Genomic DNA, 17,484 nt, shown 5'->3' with positions numbered 1-17,484 from the left:
ATGAAGAATATATGGATTTGTTTGCTTTGTATATGATTATTCTGTATCATATAGCTTTTCCTTTATAATTTAAATTACTGAAATGATTCATGTTTCAGTGATGTTCTAATTCTTTGAAGAAATCAAAAAGAAATTGTTTAAATTATATAAACTAGATAGATATAAATTATTCTATTATAAGGATATAATAGAAATGGAAAAGAGCTTAAATAAAGTGTGGATTTGTTTGATGGTGGAATTTAAAACAGCTTTGCACCATCACATTTGTCTGGTTCAGTGTTGGGCAAGAATTAATCTTTAACTATCAAGCTGACTTGTCCAAACAAGCAATGAACCAGACGAGGGACATTCTTTTTTTTTTTTCTTTTCTTTTCATTTCCTTCTCCCTCATTTTTTCAGGGTCAGTTATCTAACCCCAGAAATATTTCTGCAGTTTGACACCACACCAGGGAAATGTGAAACCGATGTACTGCACCCGAAAATTAACTGTTATCACTTTGGAAACTGATTCATGTCAACAGTGCTGATGTCAACATTCCCACAGGAGAGTAATTTTATATAATAATTATTACTGCTAATATAACTTTTTATGAGCAATGATATTTTATTCAGATGGCCTGAGGCTAGTCAGGCTTGTGAGAGACTGAACGTGCTGTTATAAATACTAGACTTTGTGTTGGGTTATATATCGATTATTCCTTAATGCAGTTTAAAACAAATAATTTGCTTTTGCTTTTAGTGCATCATATTCCTGGTTGTAAATAAATATATATATATATTATTTTTTTATCCTATCTAACTTTCTTTGGAGGTTAGGATCAGGTTCCATCCCCTCCACTTATGGAGTTGTTTTTAATAGCGTGGGGTGGGGTTAAATTTCTTCCATGGTAATTATATATACTACAATGCTCAAAAAGTAAAGGGAACACATAAATAACACAATACAACTTCAATCAAATCAAACTTAAGTGAAATCAAACTGTCCACTTAGGTAGCAACACTGATTGACTATCAATTTCACCTGCTGTTGTGCAAATGGATAGACAGCAGGTGGGAATTATCGGCAATTAGCAAGACGTACTCAATAAAGGAGTGGTTCTGCTTAGTAATCACAGATCACTTCTCAGTACCTATGCTTACCGGCTGATGTTTGGGTCACTTTTTAATGTCAGCGTTGTTTTCACACTGGTGGTAGCATGAGATGGACTCTACTACCCATATAGGTGGCTCAGGTAGTGCGGCTCATCAAGGGTGGCATATCATTGTGAGCTGTGGCAAGAAGGCTTGCTGTGTCTGTCAGTCTATGCTGACAGACACAGGCTAGAGGCGCTACCAGGAGACAGGCCAGTACACCAGGAGACATGCAGAAGGCTGTAGTAGGGCAAAAACTCAACTCAAATTTATTTATAAAGCCCTTTAGCACAGCTCCCACAAACAACATATAGGTTTAAAAAGAGTAAAAGATTATAGTAAAATAAATGAATTAAAACAGATAAAACCAAAGCAAGTCTGCTACCTCCCACTTTGTGCAAGGAGGAACAGTAGGACCATTGCCAGAGTCCTGCAATATGACCCCCAGCAGGCCACATGTTTGTCTGTAGAAACTGACTCCATGAGGATGGCATGAGGGTCCAACGTCCACAGATTGGGGTTGTGTTCACAGCCCAATACTGTGCTGGATGCTTATAATTTGCCTTAGAACACTTGGATTGGCAAATTCGCCACTGGCGCCCTGTTGTCTTCACAGATTAAAGAGATTAACACTAAGCACATGTGACAGAGATGATAGAGTCTGGAGATACCGTGGAGAGCAATCTGCTGACTGCAATATCCTTCTGGATGACCGGTTTGGCAGTGGGTCTGCGGTGGGCCCTAGGTCCATCCTAATGCAGGACAATCCGGACAATGATAGACCTCTTGTGGCTGGAGTGTGTCAGCAGTTCCTTCAATATGAAGGCATTGAGGCTATTGACTGGCCCACCGTTCCCCAGACCTAAACTCTTGAGTTTGGGAAGTCATGTCTTGATCCATCCACCAAAATAATGTTAGACCAGACACTGTCCAGGAGTTAGTTGGTGGATGCTTTAGTCCAGGTCTGGAACGACATCCATCTGGTGACCATCCACCCCCTCATCACAAGCATTCCCAGCTATCGTGTGGAGGTTATACAGGCATGTGGAGGCGACAAACAAAATGTTGAGCTGTTTAAAGGTCATTACATCAAAGTTGGATCAGCCTGTAATGTGTTTTCCCCCTCCAAATCCAGGCCTCAATTGGTTAATAAGTTTGATTTCCAAAGATGACTTTGTGTGATTTTTTTTTCCAGCATGTTCAACTTTGTACAGAAGAATGTATTCAATGAGAATATTTCATTCGTCCAGATAGCTTTTATTATTCTAGTGAGTGCTGTTTTGATTATGTACATTAAAAATGCCTTCCAGCCACCACAAACACTAGCAGAAAACCCTGAAGAGGTGACCGGGCCAGAGGCTGCTCTTGAACGACATTTCCAGTGACAGAGCTCTGCCGGTGTACGGGGGTCTGAGTAGCTCCTGCAGCGAAATTGTATTTGAAGGCAGGATCATAATCTTCATAATCTTGATGAACTGACTGCACAGTTGAAGTTTTTTGGTGAACTTTCTATCTTAAAAACATATTAAAACTACTTTTTACCCATATATAACAGCAAATGTAGCAAAGCCGTTCTCTACCATTGAACACAGGAGCAGCAGAAACATCACACGCATCTGGACACACTTTACTGGATGCGCTACCGGAGTACTAAAGCTGCTCCTGAAGCACGTCTGACCTTAATGTGAACAAGCATCGAAAATGAAGCAGCAGAAGCTTTTTTGCTGCTTCTAGGGCTTGTGGTCTGAACGTAGCATTAGTTGAATTTTGACAACATTACTGATGAGTTCCCAGTCCTTATTTATTTAGGTCACTATATGAAGCCACTTGCACAGTTTGTGTGTGCTTTAATTACCTTCTTCTAATTGCTCAAGTATCTAATAAGAACCTGATTTGAAACATGATGGATTTTCTTTTCTTTCCCATAATTTTAAAAACATGAATGGCCTAAAAACATAAACAGTTAAGATATGTCTTGTTTTTTTTTTTTTTTTTTTTTTTTTATTATTAATGCTCATATTATTAGTTAAATGGTAAATTAGTTAAAACAGACTACACTGTTTCTACCTACTGGTCCCCTTTCTGTTTGGCAGACATTTAAAGACTAGAAGACAGGCAAATAGAACACAAAGTTGGCACTGAATCTGCAAAATTAAAATTTAAAAGAACAAAAGAGTGAGGCTTTTAATACTTGGTGATTGTTTTTTTTTTTTTTAACTTAACTTGAAAGAAGAGAATAAGTCACCCTGGAAACAAGCATTAGGAGTAAATAATCTGAATAAGTGCTTACAGAGGTCCTTTGAATTAAAGTATGTCTTATTAAAAATGGAAAAAAATATCCATCCTACATTAAGGATTAGACATTTGTTATTTAAGCATGAAATGAGCCCTCTGCTATTTGCTGTAAAGGGAAATTAATGTTTTATTCTAATTCCGAACCGCACATCATGGATTCGTACATAAAGTAGGACCATTTGTTTCATATAAATGGTCAAATTCCTGTAACATGTCTGTCATTTTATTATTAAGATACATAGAAAATAAAAAAAAAAAGTATATATTAAAATGAAAACAGATCTAGCCTAGACTCACTGTAAACACCTCAATTAAAGCAGAAAGACTTGCCTTTGCAAGTTTTTAGTCATCCTGGTTATGTCTTTTTAACCCTTAATAATGCATCTCCTGATGGACTAAACACCCAATAGGGCCTGTAAAGGGACCCAACTAATTACTAAAAAAAAGAAATAACCGACTATCTCTAGTAACTGCACGAAAAGAGATCCTTCAGTCACAAAAATATGCAAAGAAGTGGTGCTGATAGGACTTACTGTCAACAATGTTAACTCTGTCTCACAAAACATTGCCTAAAATTAACAAGAATTTTGGCTTCACTGGTTATAAGCACTCCTCATCGCACTCTAAACTTCATAGACTCCACTTCTAAAGTCTCACATTGTCTGACTTTCAACTAAGGTTGGGTAATTTGACAAATCTATCAACCATCAATGATAGACTCAACCCTTGAACTATTGTTTATCTAACCCTCTTTTTTGGACTTACGGTTTAAGACGTAGCCCACAACAAACAACAAATGCTTTAAAAGTACAAACAAACTACTTACAGCTGCAGTGTCAGTATGCATTAGCAAATGATCTACTTAAATGTATAGTGGGGGATGTTCTTTTTCTGGGTGGATCATCAAAATTAGTGGTCCTCCTAATCGTTATCATTCTGGTGATATGTTTATGTAAGGCCATCCTATGTGCTTGTCCCCATTTTCACTTACCGTTGGTGAGTCTGACATAGTGGAAAAATTGCAAATCTTCTTTTCGAAAGTAAGCTTATAAGTGAATAACATTCCCTCTGTTGCACAGGAGACACAAAAATAACATCCCACAAAGACACCAGGAAATCACTTTACACTTGTAGTTATCCTAATTGGGTGTTTCAGTCTGCCAACAAAGCTAGCAGAAAGCCAGCACAACATCTAATACCCCATTCCTACTGGCCAAAAAACCCATTTAAACCCGGGAACAATCAGCTTTTAGTGGCAGTCGGAAGAGCTCACTGACACGTCTGCCCTGGTCAAACGACTCGGCAAGCGACACCACAATTTCCCCGTTGTGGAACAACAAAGGGATTTTCTATTCTATTCTAATTAAAGACAAAGGAATAGATACTAGCAAAAATGATGAAAAGAGATAACAAGGTAGAGTAACCTAAGATTTCAAAATTGATATAAATCTTGACAATACAGAATAACATAAAATAAAGCATAACTGAGAACCCAAAAATGAAATCTTACACAAAACCAAAGGTGTTAAACAGAGGGAGAGTATTACACTTTCAACGTCCAGGTGTACTGTATACAACCTTATATACAATCTTGAGACTCATTCCCGCAAAATTATATAAACAGTCTCCTCGAGATTCAGATGGTCAAGTACACAATTCACACCAAGGAGCAGACTTCAACAACCCAGGAGAACAGCGGGTGGCTCAGTGATAAGCATCTGAATGGAAATTTGCCTAGAAGGATTCGTCTTTATGGGTTTAAAAACAGCAGCACTACAACTACAGGTTGCACTAGTGTGAGCTGCCAGAATTGACATTCCTTGATAGCCATGGAATATTTTTTTTTTTTTTTATGGTTACTGTTTTGGATGGATGGATGGATGGATGGATGAATGGATGGGTAGATTGATAGTTACTAAAGAAATTGCATCAGTAAGCAAGATATTGAGGGTTAGACTGCAAACACTGAGCCTGCATAAAAATATGCAGACTGGATATTTCCATGGTGGCCTTGATGTCTTTTAAGACCATCTGTTTTTCAGCTTGTGTTTTTCTGGGAGTCAAAACACAGTCTGTGAGATTTGGCAGTAACTTGCCAATATATAAGTGGCCATTGGTTTTGTGGCTATAAACATCTACAATCTAAAATCTGTTATGGTGACCTTTTTGCAAAAATCTTGGAAATGGATTGCCTTAAAAAAAAGTAGGTAATTAAAACTATCATTTTTATAAGCTTTTCTGTTAAAATACACTTTGTGAGACTTTGTCGTATTAACTTAGTTTTGGTAAATTCAATTAGTTTGGTAAAGTTAGCTTTTTTTTTTTATTTGTTGTCCTAGTTACAGCAGACCGCTTGAGTTGTGAGAAGGCTGAAGGTACCTGGTTTAAACCCCACAGTCTGTCCCATGAATTGAAACAATATTTGACTAGGTCTGTTTATGATAAAAAAAAAATAAATGTATTTAATTCACTGCCACAGAGCCATGACAGTGCGTTTAAAATAGTTATTATAGTACATAGTATATATAGTAGTCTATAACATAGAATCTTCTTCAAAATAGTTGTATTGAATCCTGAGTCAGTGTTAGACAGGGTAGCTTGCAAGACACTAGGATAGATTAATCTTACATCCTTTGAAGCAGTCTACATTTCAGGCTTCAGAAATTTACTTTATTATAGGAGATTATAAGAGTTAAGTGCAATTATTTTCATCTAAGAAGTATTTAATTAGGATTTTAAAGAACAAGCTTGTAAACAACAGACAAAGTTGCTAAGGACAGGAACTGTGCCTGTTGCTGGACATGCTTGTTGCTGTATACCATTGAGCTATTCTCAAGGTTATATAGATATACTGTATATTTTCCTTTAGTTACCTGGTTACCAGTATGTACATTTTGAATTATAAATATTTAGTTTTTGACATGGGACAAGTTCCAAAATCTGATTGCGAATAATTTTAATACATTTTTTTCTGGAATATATTGAATAAGATGAAACTGATTTGTCTATATAGGGACCATAAAGTGTATCATTTTAGAACCAGGTAGAGTAATTCTTTTATCTTATTCAGCAAATTATTAATTTGATAGACGAAAATCTATTTGGAAAAGGGGAATACAGGGGACTTTCAAAATTTGCTTCCAAGAGTTTCTGAATTAATTTTATGATGACCTTTTTATTTCTCTCTTAATTTTTTCTTACATAATTAAAGAAGAACTTTATTTTAATAAGCCAGGCTTTATTTTTACTTTTATTTATTTTAAACTGAAATTAAAAACAAATGCTCACATTTGGCATAAATAATGATATGAAAAAAGATAATAATAAAACAATTAAAAAACATTTTTTGGAAGATGTTTAGGCAAACATATGAGGTCTAACACCCTTTAGTCAGACACAAGTTTTATATATCATTTTTATATATTATATTTATCATTCACTGCGATCTGACAAAAATCCTTAACACAATACATAAAGATGAATACAAATAAAATTATATTAAATAATAATAATAATAAACAAAAACATTACTCTCTTCAGTAAGTCAGAAAGCAACAAACTGTTTTCAAAAGCGCCTTCAAATTTTCCCCTAGAACAAAATTTGTTTTATCAGCAAAGACAATTTGAAACAGACTACACACCACAGATATAAATATATAAATGAATAATAATGTCTCAAAACTGAGACTTGTGGAAATCCATTCTCCATTTGCATTGTTTTTAAAATTACCAGATATATTTCAAAGTATCACAAATACATAATACATTAGCACAAATTTTGTGTTTAAGCAGTTTTAACAAGGCTCTTTCAATAAATATTAAGTTTCTTTTTTTCCTGTATTCTACAATTAATTGTATAATAATATGCAGTATTCTCAATGGTGTTTTGCCCTTCGTTCTACATCCTATTACCTGTCTGTCCTTAGTGGGATATTTCAATGTTTGAATTGAGTTTCCTTATTGTATAATATGCCACTATTTGCAGAAGTCATGCAGTCATCCTTTGTGGCTATGCTTGTAAACGGTGTTGTCATGAGATCCTTAATCTTTTATGTTTAACTGAAGATTTACTGCAGGCTAATCATGTGTCCTTGGGTATTATCTTGTAATATATTTCGTTTGTGAAGAAATTGGGACAAGTAACAAGCTAGGAGTTATTTTTTAACATGCAAACATGTAAAAAGTTACATACCTTTTTAATGATAAACATGTTCAATTAGCTACTATAGTCCCCATGATTTAGTGGTGCTGTTGCTTTCTTTTTTCTCTTTTCTTTTTTTATACATACTGAATATTTAAACATAATCTCTAACTTATTTCTTTCAGGCTGTTTCTTAATATGACTGGTTGCAAGTGATTAATCGAATAACAGTTTTGACTCAGTTAACAATGATTTTGCAGAGCTATTTGTGGAGAAAAAGCAGCGGCTTTACTCATCCACAAACCAAAAGTATAAAAGAATGTTAATCCTTATGCAGTGATGATCTAAGGTAGTTCCCAAATTGTAAAAACTGTAATGCAAGACCAATAAGGAATTGGGTCTAATATGTTTTGGTGAGCACTGGATAGGCTTTAGTGAAGAAACCCGGCAAGTTTTTTTTGTTTTTGTTTTTATTGGCCATTATTTGTTAAGTTTATACAGGAGTTTGAATAAGAAGTCTAAAACCAAGAAGCTAAAATGCTTTAAATCTTTGTAAAATAAATACATTGAATAATACTGTCCTTCTTAAAGCAGTTCTAAATACCCTGGTCACATGCTGCATAAGCTCTCTCTCTAATAAGAAAAAAGTGTTTGAACTATATTGTTTATTATATGAAGAAAAATGGCGTAGAACCGCAGTCCTCTACAACTCTAAACTGGTGTCGTCTTATCACCTTGTAGGTCAGCCCACAGACAGCCTGTCTGCCCTGAAATGACAGCCATAATAACTATATTTGTGAGGCTGCATCTTAGATGCTTTTCGATAACATGCTTGCATAACTCCTAACGGTATAAATTTCAGACTGTCTGTGCATGACCCTCAAGCAACAACCTCCAGTGCAGCTGAGTGCAGCTGGTCTATTACTGATGGAACCACAGTTTTAGTGAGGCTTGGCTCTAATCCGCGTATGTAATCTGTCAGATCGAGCAGTGGCCAATCACAACCTTGGTACGCTGTTTCAGAATCAAAATCCCTAATAGCAGAGTGCTGATTGCACCACATAAAATATCTGTCATGTGTTATGTTGGTTTGTAGTTTTTTTTTTACCCACGTGCAGAATCATATGGAGAAAAAATTTATTTCAAGGGTTTTATTTTCAAAAATCTATAAGAAAAAAGTCAGGAAGTGGAGAACTGCAGGAATTCATTTGAACTTTCTAGTTGGTCTGAGGGCAGAAAACAGAATGATCAGGAACAAGTTGGTTGATGACAACTGATGACTAATTTGCTGACTTGAGGGATGAAGGAGAAGTAGCATGGATCTATAGGGGTTCGATTCAGCTGGCTTTGCAGACCCAGAGGTCTAGAAGAGTGTGAGTGAGATCCCAGAGTGTTGGTACATGCAAGATACGTCGTGATGGAGAGAGAGTAGGAAGACAGGTGATGGAGAACTGTGGTGAGAACTGCTGGATACTGTTAGACCTTTTCCATACAGATCAGAAGATTCCCTCTTTATATACACCCTAGTCATGTTTGTTTTCAGGTGTGCAGCAACACAGGTTGGCCCAGCCACCAGCAAAGATCCTCCTTGTTACAGGAAGCTCAGTTACACCAGAAAAACAGCAAAACCCCAGAGACCCAAACACTATGATGCCACTGTCAAAGTTTTTCATAAAAATCTCCTAATAAAAATGTATATCTCTGGTACTGCATGTAGGCTTCTACATATACACTTAGAAAAATCTTCTATAGCCAAGATCTTAATTAGAAGCTAGAAAAACAGACCAAAAAAACAGAAATATATTTTTTAAAACATTACATTGATTCATGCAAAAGTTGTTGGGTTTTTTTTCTTTTCCGCATTTAGATAACAATATTTTTCAGTTTGTAGGTGACTGAAAAATGTCACTGAATGTGATACTTATAAAGAAAAATTTAAGATAGTAAATAATGATTATGTTTTTTAATTTAGAAATGTACAGGCAGTATTGACATAGAGGGGTGCAAAAGGGAAACAACTGTCTCGGCGTAGAGTGACCTGTTTATCCTCAGTCTTTTAGACAATGAATGGATGAGGAACCTATAGTCAGACTCAAAATGTATTGATATGACCAGCATTTTAAGCAAAGATTTAGTTTTATATATTTAACACGTGATAAATAATTCATGCAGGGGCAAAAATTGTGTTTTTATTGCATAAATGAATCCCTCTCATGACTAATTTCAGAGTGTACTCATTACCATAATATTTTGTATCTTTTTTTAACTGGATACAAAATACAGTGTAAGTCACCGACAAAATCAGGTGAATTTTTTTTTCTTGTAAAGGGATTGCTGAATTTGTCTCTACTGTAAATGTATGTTTAAATACACATGACATTGCATGATGAGTTAGACTAAGCATCAAAAATGTTGTGCTTGTTTGCATCATTCATCCCCACCAAGCCCGAATTAGCTGTGCTTCCTCGCCAGCAGTGTTTAGAGACAGAGAGACGAAGGAAACCTGTCATTTGAAGCATTAAATCCCTTTAACTATGCCCTCCGTCAATCAGCTGTAGGTAGGGGAGGACGACATGGAGAGCTGTAAACTCATAGGTTAGAGCCATTACCACCAGTTTTGCATGCTAAATCTGCTTACTGGATAAATATTAATTATTTAAAGCATATGCACATGTGTAAAATTCACCTTTGGTCCAACTCAGACAACAGATATATCTATGCTTAAGCATCTTAGGTTTGGCTGCTACAATTGCTGCAAACTAATAAACCATGTATACAGTGCAGACCCACTGCATATCAATTTGACTAGTTTATTATGCTTTCGTAAGATACACTGCATTGCCCCCAGGATATTTTGCTTTGTAATCTTTAAAAGCAATGGCACCATATTTTGGCTCTTACTTCACAGGAGCTTGGAACATTGCTCCTGTATTTTAGTACTCTTGTCTCCCACACACTAGATACTACTTACTGTGCAGTGCTATTGTCTGCCTTTTGTGAAAGTAACTCAAAGGCTTGGAGATTACTAAAAAAGTAGAGAATTCATGCCTTTCACCAAATGTCCTTTGTCTTTTAGTATTGATGGTGCTGTATAAGAATATTATTATTATTACTAGTAGTAATATATATTCCATCTGTTCTATCGTGCTTGCAATGTGTAAACTGTAATTCCACCACTGGCTGCTGTTGTAGCTACAGCCTATAAATAGGCCTGGCTGAGACAAATAGAGGGAGGAGGACTTCGGTTAAACCCCTGAGACCTTGTACTAATCTCACCCCAATAATAGGAGCCACCATTATAAAAGCAGTTCTGCTGGATTGCCAGTAAAGATGCAGGTCACCCGCTGAGAGAACCTGGCATCTGTAATGCTCTGGAGTAGCATGTCATCCTTTTTTTGAGCACCTTTAAACCCACCCATTGTCAGCTACAGTACCTGTCATGGTTTTTTTTCTTCTGCCTCAGAACTATTTTCTTTGCCAACATCCATCTCTGCCACAAAGCCAACAAAGAATGGATAGCTCATTCTCTACCATTCACACCTGCCTTTTCATATCTCCAGATGGCTAAACATTGGGGAGGTGCAGATGCCTCTGTTCCTCATATGCATTAAATGGCCTAAATTCAACAATGTGGTTGTAGCTAGGCTTTGCTTTTCTAAAACTGCTTTTCTTTAATCAAAGGAGTATTCATCTCCCACGTGTACAGCCATTTTGGCACAGTTTGGTTCTCCTTTATTCCATATCCATTCTTTCTACAGCCCTCTGTTCTATTTCCCCTACTCATAGCTTAATACTGCAAAAAGTTCTTTGCAAGACATTCAGTAAAGTGCAGATTCTATCAGATTTATGACAGAGGTTTATTGGTCAATATTCATTAAGAGGTACAACCAGTAAAGAGGGATAGATAAATAGAAGTTACATTGCAGTGGAAAAAAAATATAGATTCTCCTATCCTTGGAGCTTTGAAAAACCCAAACCAAATTCCTACAATATCTGCCAAATAATTTTCTGTGGGATGGTTGGTGTACTAAAATTACTCTCTTCTTGAAAAGGCAGGTGTTTGGATTGTACTGGTCCCTTTGATAGGGTTTCTAGTTGAAACAAAAGTTCAAGGAGGTTATCAAACAAAATTTTTAAACACATCTTTCCCTTAATTTTTCCTTTAAATTAAATTTACCTCCAATGATAATGCGGAAAAAAAAAAAAAAAAACTTGCAGTTGAAGCCATTCAAAATCGCCCTTCCCAGTCAAATGCCAGCTGAATGGAAGCGTACTCCCCTCCAACTTCCAGCCAATTGCCTTCCCCTGGGCATGCGTTTTTTAACTCTGACTCGACCCTTTCACTGAATTACAGGGTCTGACCAGGAGATGAGGCTTTTCTTTAGATCTTAATGTCCACAAATCATTACAGAAAGAATATTTTAGTACAAAGATAGATGTTTAAATAGGAATTGTAGCGGACCAGCCAAGGACCAGCCAAGGGACATCAAGGAAAGTGGAGAAATTTTGAATGGCTACTACTGTAGTTGTTCATTTTGATCATAACATTTCATTGAAACCTCATATACCTTTTCAACATAGAAAGTACTCATTGATTTGTGTTTTGTTTTGTGTGTATGTTCTGTATTTTCAAAATTTTGTTTTTGGCAAAAAGCTACTTACCCTGAGCCTAGTTCTTGTAGATGTTTTAACTGAAGGGCATATTCTCAAAAGTATTAACTGGTGTTTAACATAGACAAGTCTCATTTTTTTTTTTATCTTCATATTTCTAGTAGTAAACTACAACCAAAGGCAGAACTGTGGCAACTATTAAGCATATTTTTCTTCTGAAGAAGCTTTGTAACTCCTTTATACATAAGCATGCCCGTGCATACATACCACAAGGTCATGGATAAAGACTAACACTAAATACTAACCTGCAGCTACAGATATATACCACCTGAATAATATTATGTAACTGCCATAGATTTTGCCTTCCACACATATAGATATCTAAGGGATACCTGCTGCTCTTGAAGCTTTTTTTCAATGTTAACCTTGGTTGTCTGTTGTATTCTCTTTGCTATGTTATGTTCTCTGTTTTCTTTCTCTCTCCTCTTATACATGGTATGGAAGCAGATTTCTAAGAGTTACTATATATCTTCTGTGGTTTTGCTGTTTTGTTTTCTACCTTTTCATGCACCCTATCTCTCTCTGTCAACTTAGTTCTTATTCCCTTATTGTTTCTCACCTCCCTTTCCGTCTCTGTGTCAGGTATATACGTTTTTACTAAATAATTTTCAGTAAAGTTTCATATACAGGTGGAAACAGATGATCTCTGAATGGGCTTAAGAAGGATCCAATGTTGACCTAAATGACTGATGATGATAAATACATCCACTCGTGTGTAATCAAGTCTCTCTCTAAATGCACCTGCTCTGCAATAGTCTCCGAGGTCTGTTTAAAGGGCAGAGAGCATCATGAAGAACAAGGAACACACCAGGCAGGTCCAAGATACTGTTATGGAGAAGTTTAAAGTCGGATTTGATTACAAAAAGATTTCCCGAGCTTTAAATATTCCAAGAAGCGCTGTGCAAGCGATATTATTGAAATGGAAGGAGTATCAGACCACTGTGAATCTACAAAGACCCAGCTGTCTCTCTAAATTATCAGCTTAAACAAGGACTCGACTGATCCGAAATGCAGACAAGAGGCCCATGATAACTCTGGATGAACTGTAGAGATCTACAGCTGAGGTGGGAGACTATGTCCATAGGACAAAAACAGTTATATGCTGCACAAATCTGGCTTCAATGAAAGAAAGCCATTTCTTAAAGATATCTATAAAAAGTATATTTACAGCTTGCCACAAGCCACCTGGGAGACACATCAAACATGTGGAAGAAGTTGCTCTCGTCAGATGAAACCAAAATTAAACTTTTTGGCAACAATGCAAAACGTTTGTTTGGCATAAAAGAAACACATCTCATCACCCTAAACACACCATACCCACTGTAAACCATGGTGTTGGCAGCATCATGGTCTGGGCCTCTTTTTCTTCAGCAGTGACAGAAAGGAGATGGTTAAACCTGATGGTAAAATAGATGGAGCCAAAAACAGGACCATTCTGGAAGTAAACCTGTTGGAGTCTGCAAAAGACCTGAGACTGGGAAAGAGATTTATTTTCCAACAATACAACAATCCAAGACATAAAGCAATATCTACAATGGAACTTTTCACAGATAAACATAACATTTCTACATCCAAGAAATAACATTATAATCAAATCTGGTTTTCTTTTTTAAAATTAAAATAAACATGTTTTTGGTGGTTGTTACACTGTTGCCAACATTCTATTCGGGAATAATTCTCTGTTGTGCATGTGCGTGCATGCGCATTAGAACAATGTATGCCGATCTGACAGCGTATGCTGTTTTGACAGAACACCGTCTAGAATGGGGAAAGCCACACAGAGTGTAAATGCTGCAGATGCTGTGAAAGGCAGCCCATTTTCTGCATGGAATGTCCATGTGTCAAGCAAAATGAGCCCTTTAAGCTTCTGCAAAAAATTTTAATTCTTTTACTCGGCCCCAACAAAATTATGCAGCAGAGGGGCACTGAGAAATCTCTACCTAGCTCAGTGAGGGTGAGAGAGTTGAATGTTTTTTCTACTTGGACAAAGGTGTTTTACGTAAGCAATGTAATTATTTGTTTCACATATCTATGAAATTTTTTTTTAATGATAACTAATCCATCTACACAATCATCTATTTAAATTTAATTTATATCTATTTAAAAACACAACTGAATCCCTTCATATGTTAAGAAAAATGGAACTACAATCTGAGCTTTATTTGTTTTCATTATGTGAAACAAAACAAAATTACATGAAAATTATTTTTTTCATGTAATGTTTTGTAATTTTCAAAAAAGTCATTAAACACATCCCTTGTCATTCACTACTTTACAGTATTTTGTTATGTTTGTGGCTAAATAGAAAACAGCTATGACCTCATGCTAAAATAGACAACTACTATTATCTGCTGGACTTCACTTATGTGTTTGCTTCCATATTTTTTTACTCTTTAATCTTCTTTGTAAATCCAAAGCAGAAATAAAGCAAATAAAAGGGAAAACATTTTGAATAAATGTTGTGGAACCTATCTTCGCCTTAGGCTGTTGCAAGAATTTATTATATAAGATTTATTACATAAGTTCTTAAAACACAGTGCAAACAAGAAGTAATATCTTAAATGTATCCATAATCATCATACTGTTAAAATAAAATCTTTACTTGTTTACTTTAGAGCCAACTGTTAAAAGCAATCAAATTAATAACACCTAGTTTGGTCCTGAAAAAGGAACTCAATGCACTTCAACCTAACACAATAAAGCAGAGGCAAGAGGTTAATATAGATACTTTAGTTATAACATGAACAGTCAATTCCTCACATAGATCAAATTTAGCTTTAATGCTTCATGCTGCAATGTATGGAGGGACTTTTCCTGAAATGCTTTGACAATGTTTACCTGCTGGGGGGATTTGATTGGATCAGAATGACAGCATCATATAAGGAATCCTTAGCCCACCAACAATTCCCCTCTTCAAAGCAGTGTTAGTGGCTCCATTAAAATCCTGTCACCAGTTTTACTTTATGGATGTCATAGCTTCTGAAGAGAGCAGAAATCATATTCATTCAAATGCTAAGTGACTTCAGCAGTCCTTTGAATATTAGAAAGGGAAGAAAAGCTTCTCTCATCAGATACAATGCTTAAAAAAGAAGAGATAAGACCAGTGTTTTGAACATCCATCTTTGTAGAATCTCGTTACATGCCACTACATCTGCTGAAAGCAGACTTCTTCAAGGTTTGACACATACAGAACACTGCACTGTGTCAGTCCTCATTATATTTTAGCCATGTCTAGAGACACAGACCTGAGGGTGAATAAGATCTCTATGATGTTATCATGTCAGCAGGTTGTCAGTGTCTTACTTAAGTTATTATTAGAATTAGTGATATCAGTGTGTCAGTCCATAATATCCAAAAAACATAGAATAAGATAAACTCAAGACAAAAAAAATAAAAGCACTTGTGTTTTGTTTGGTTAAATTCCATCCTTATAACTTTTTTCTTTGCTTTTCAGGTCACAGACGGAGGTACCATCAAGCAGAAAATCTTTACCTACGATGCCATGTTTAATACAAATTACTCCCATATGGAGGATTACCGAAGACGTGAGGATTTTGTGTACAAAACGACTGTCCGGTGAGGCTCACCTTTTATCATAATTCTAAAAAATACTTATTAATACATTTCTGAAAATATTTGAATTTCATATTCCAGCATGTCTTGGACACTGTGATTGTATGTGCATGGTTTTATTCTCAATAACAGCTGGCCTAAACTGGCCTAAAATGACATGCTAATGAACTAGGGTACAAATATATAGGACCGGAACTGCTGGTTAACACTTTGGAGGAACTCAAGTCAGGTTAAATACCGTAACACATTTTCAAAGGTCTAATTAAAATCGAGTCCTTATTTAAACCTACAGTAGTGAGCATCACACATTTTTTGGTACATTGATACTAAGATAAACACCTCCCACAGCAGTCTATTAATTATTTTTGTTTTACTATATAGATAGCTTGAACAGACCACAAATAGGCAAAAGCAGAGGAACAAATAACAGCAGTAGGAGTCCAGGCCTGTCAACTCTCACCCATCTGGTGTGAGACACACGCATCTCAGTGTCTTCACACGCTCTCACTCCATATCCCCAATTTTTCACGCTAAAAAAACCACGGACATTAAAACTCAACTCCATTCCACTTACTTATATATATATAAAAAAACATGGTGATAAAAATCCAGTGCGTTTTTTCAACATCACCTTAGTGCTAACACACAAGGACATACCAGGTTTATGTCCAATCTGTATTTTTGCACAAGCCCACGTTTTCACTGTGCTGACAGCAGCAGGACTGGAGGACTTGCGCCACATATTGAAAAGTACCGGGATTTTGGAGCATTTATTACGAGGTCTATCATTTGAAAATGTATCTTACCCTATCTGGCCTAGAATAATTCACATTGTAAATTAATGACGATTTTAAGCAATCTAGCACTTGAGTAAATATGAATAAAATATACAGCAGCTAGCTTAAATTATCAATGTGGAGACTGAGTGTAAAATCTCATCAAAAGGCTTGTTTTCTCTACACATAGTGCTTATTTTAGTGAGCTTTACTCCTTGTTTGCTTTAGTTTAGTTAGTTTAGCCACCTGATTTAGTCCCAGTTTTAGTTCATATTTTGCTCACAAGTTTAATCATTATTGCTCAGTGTAGCTTAATAGTCTTGCATTGGATTATAGGACTAATTAAAAACTTAATTTACATCAAATCTACCAAAATAAAACATCCACAGAACTAATAAGATAATGACTTAAGATTTTTAATCCATAACCCATTACCAAATATTCATATTCTGTGTATTTTGCACGGGATTCGATTTTAAGTGGTTCCTGTATTAGTGTCAGTAATTCAGTATTAACTTATTAGTTCCCCATTGGTTATTTTACTTGAGCTGCATAGAATAATAAACACAGTTGTGTGTGTAAATATATATATATATATAATGAATAGCAGAAGTGGAAACCACAAAGAGGAAACATGGAAAGCAGCTACAGTTATATACATGCACGGATTAAGGCAAAGTTCTGAGAACTCAACTCAATGGCAAGAACAAGGTCAGGGCAAACAACAGCTATTTCAGGCTAGCAATCCTGCTGGGTGTAACGAATTGGCCAAAGGAGGAAATTCATACTACTGATATTAAAATATAAAAGCTACTTACAATGGTTGATTCCACCTTAAATCCAGTATCCACGAGCTACACACTAAGCGCATCGAATGAGGCAGAGGGTTAGTGAGCA

At 35.9% G+C, this 17,484-nt stretch overlaps 1 protein-coding gene across 1 annotated transcript in view; it reads left to right on the top strand.

Annotated features, from left to right (window-relative positions):
- igsf21 (immunoglobin superfamily member 21) overlaps window positions 1–17,484 on the top strand; it is a 213,571-nt gene that overhangs the window by 103,247 nt on the left and 92,840 nt on the right. The window contains exon 3 of the mRNA XM_015375324.1: window positions 15,693–15,814. Within this exon, the coding sequence (XP_015230810.1) occupies window positions 15,693–15,814 (122 nt within the window). The remainder of the gene's footprint in view (window positions 1–15,692; window positions 15,815–17,484) is intronic.

Source organism: Cyprinodon variegatus, unplaced genomic scaffold (assembly GCF_000732505.1).
Source record: "Cyprinodon variegatus isolate N-32 unplaced genomic scaffold, C_variegatus-1.0 Scaffold117, whole genome shotgun sequence".
Lineage (NCBI taxonomy): Eukaryota > Metazoa > Chordata > Actinopteri > Cyprinodontiformes > Cyprinodontidae > Cyprinodon > Cyprinodon variegatus.
This window is presented reverse-complemented; position numbering and strand designations above follow the sequence as displayed.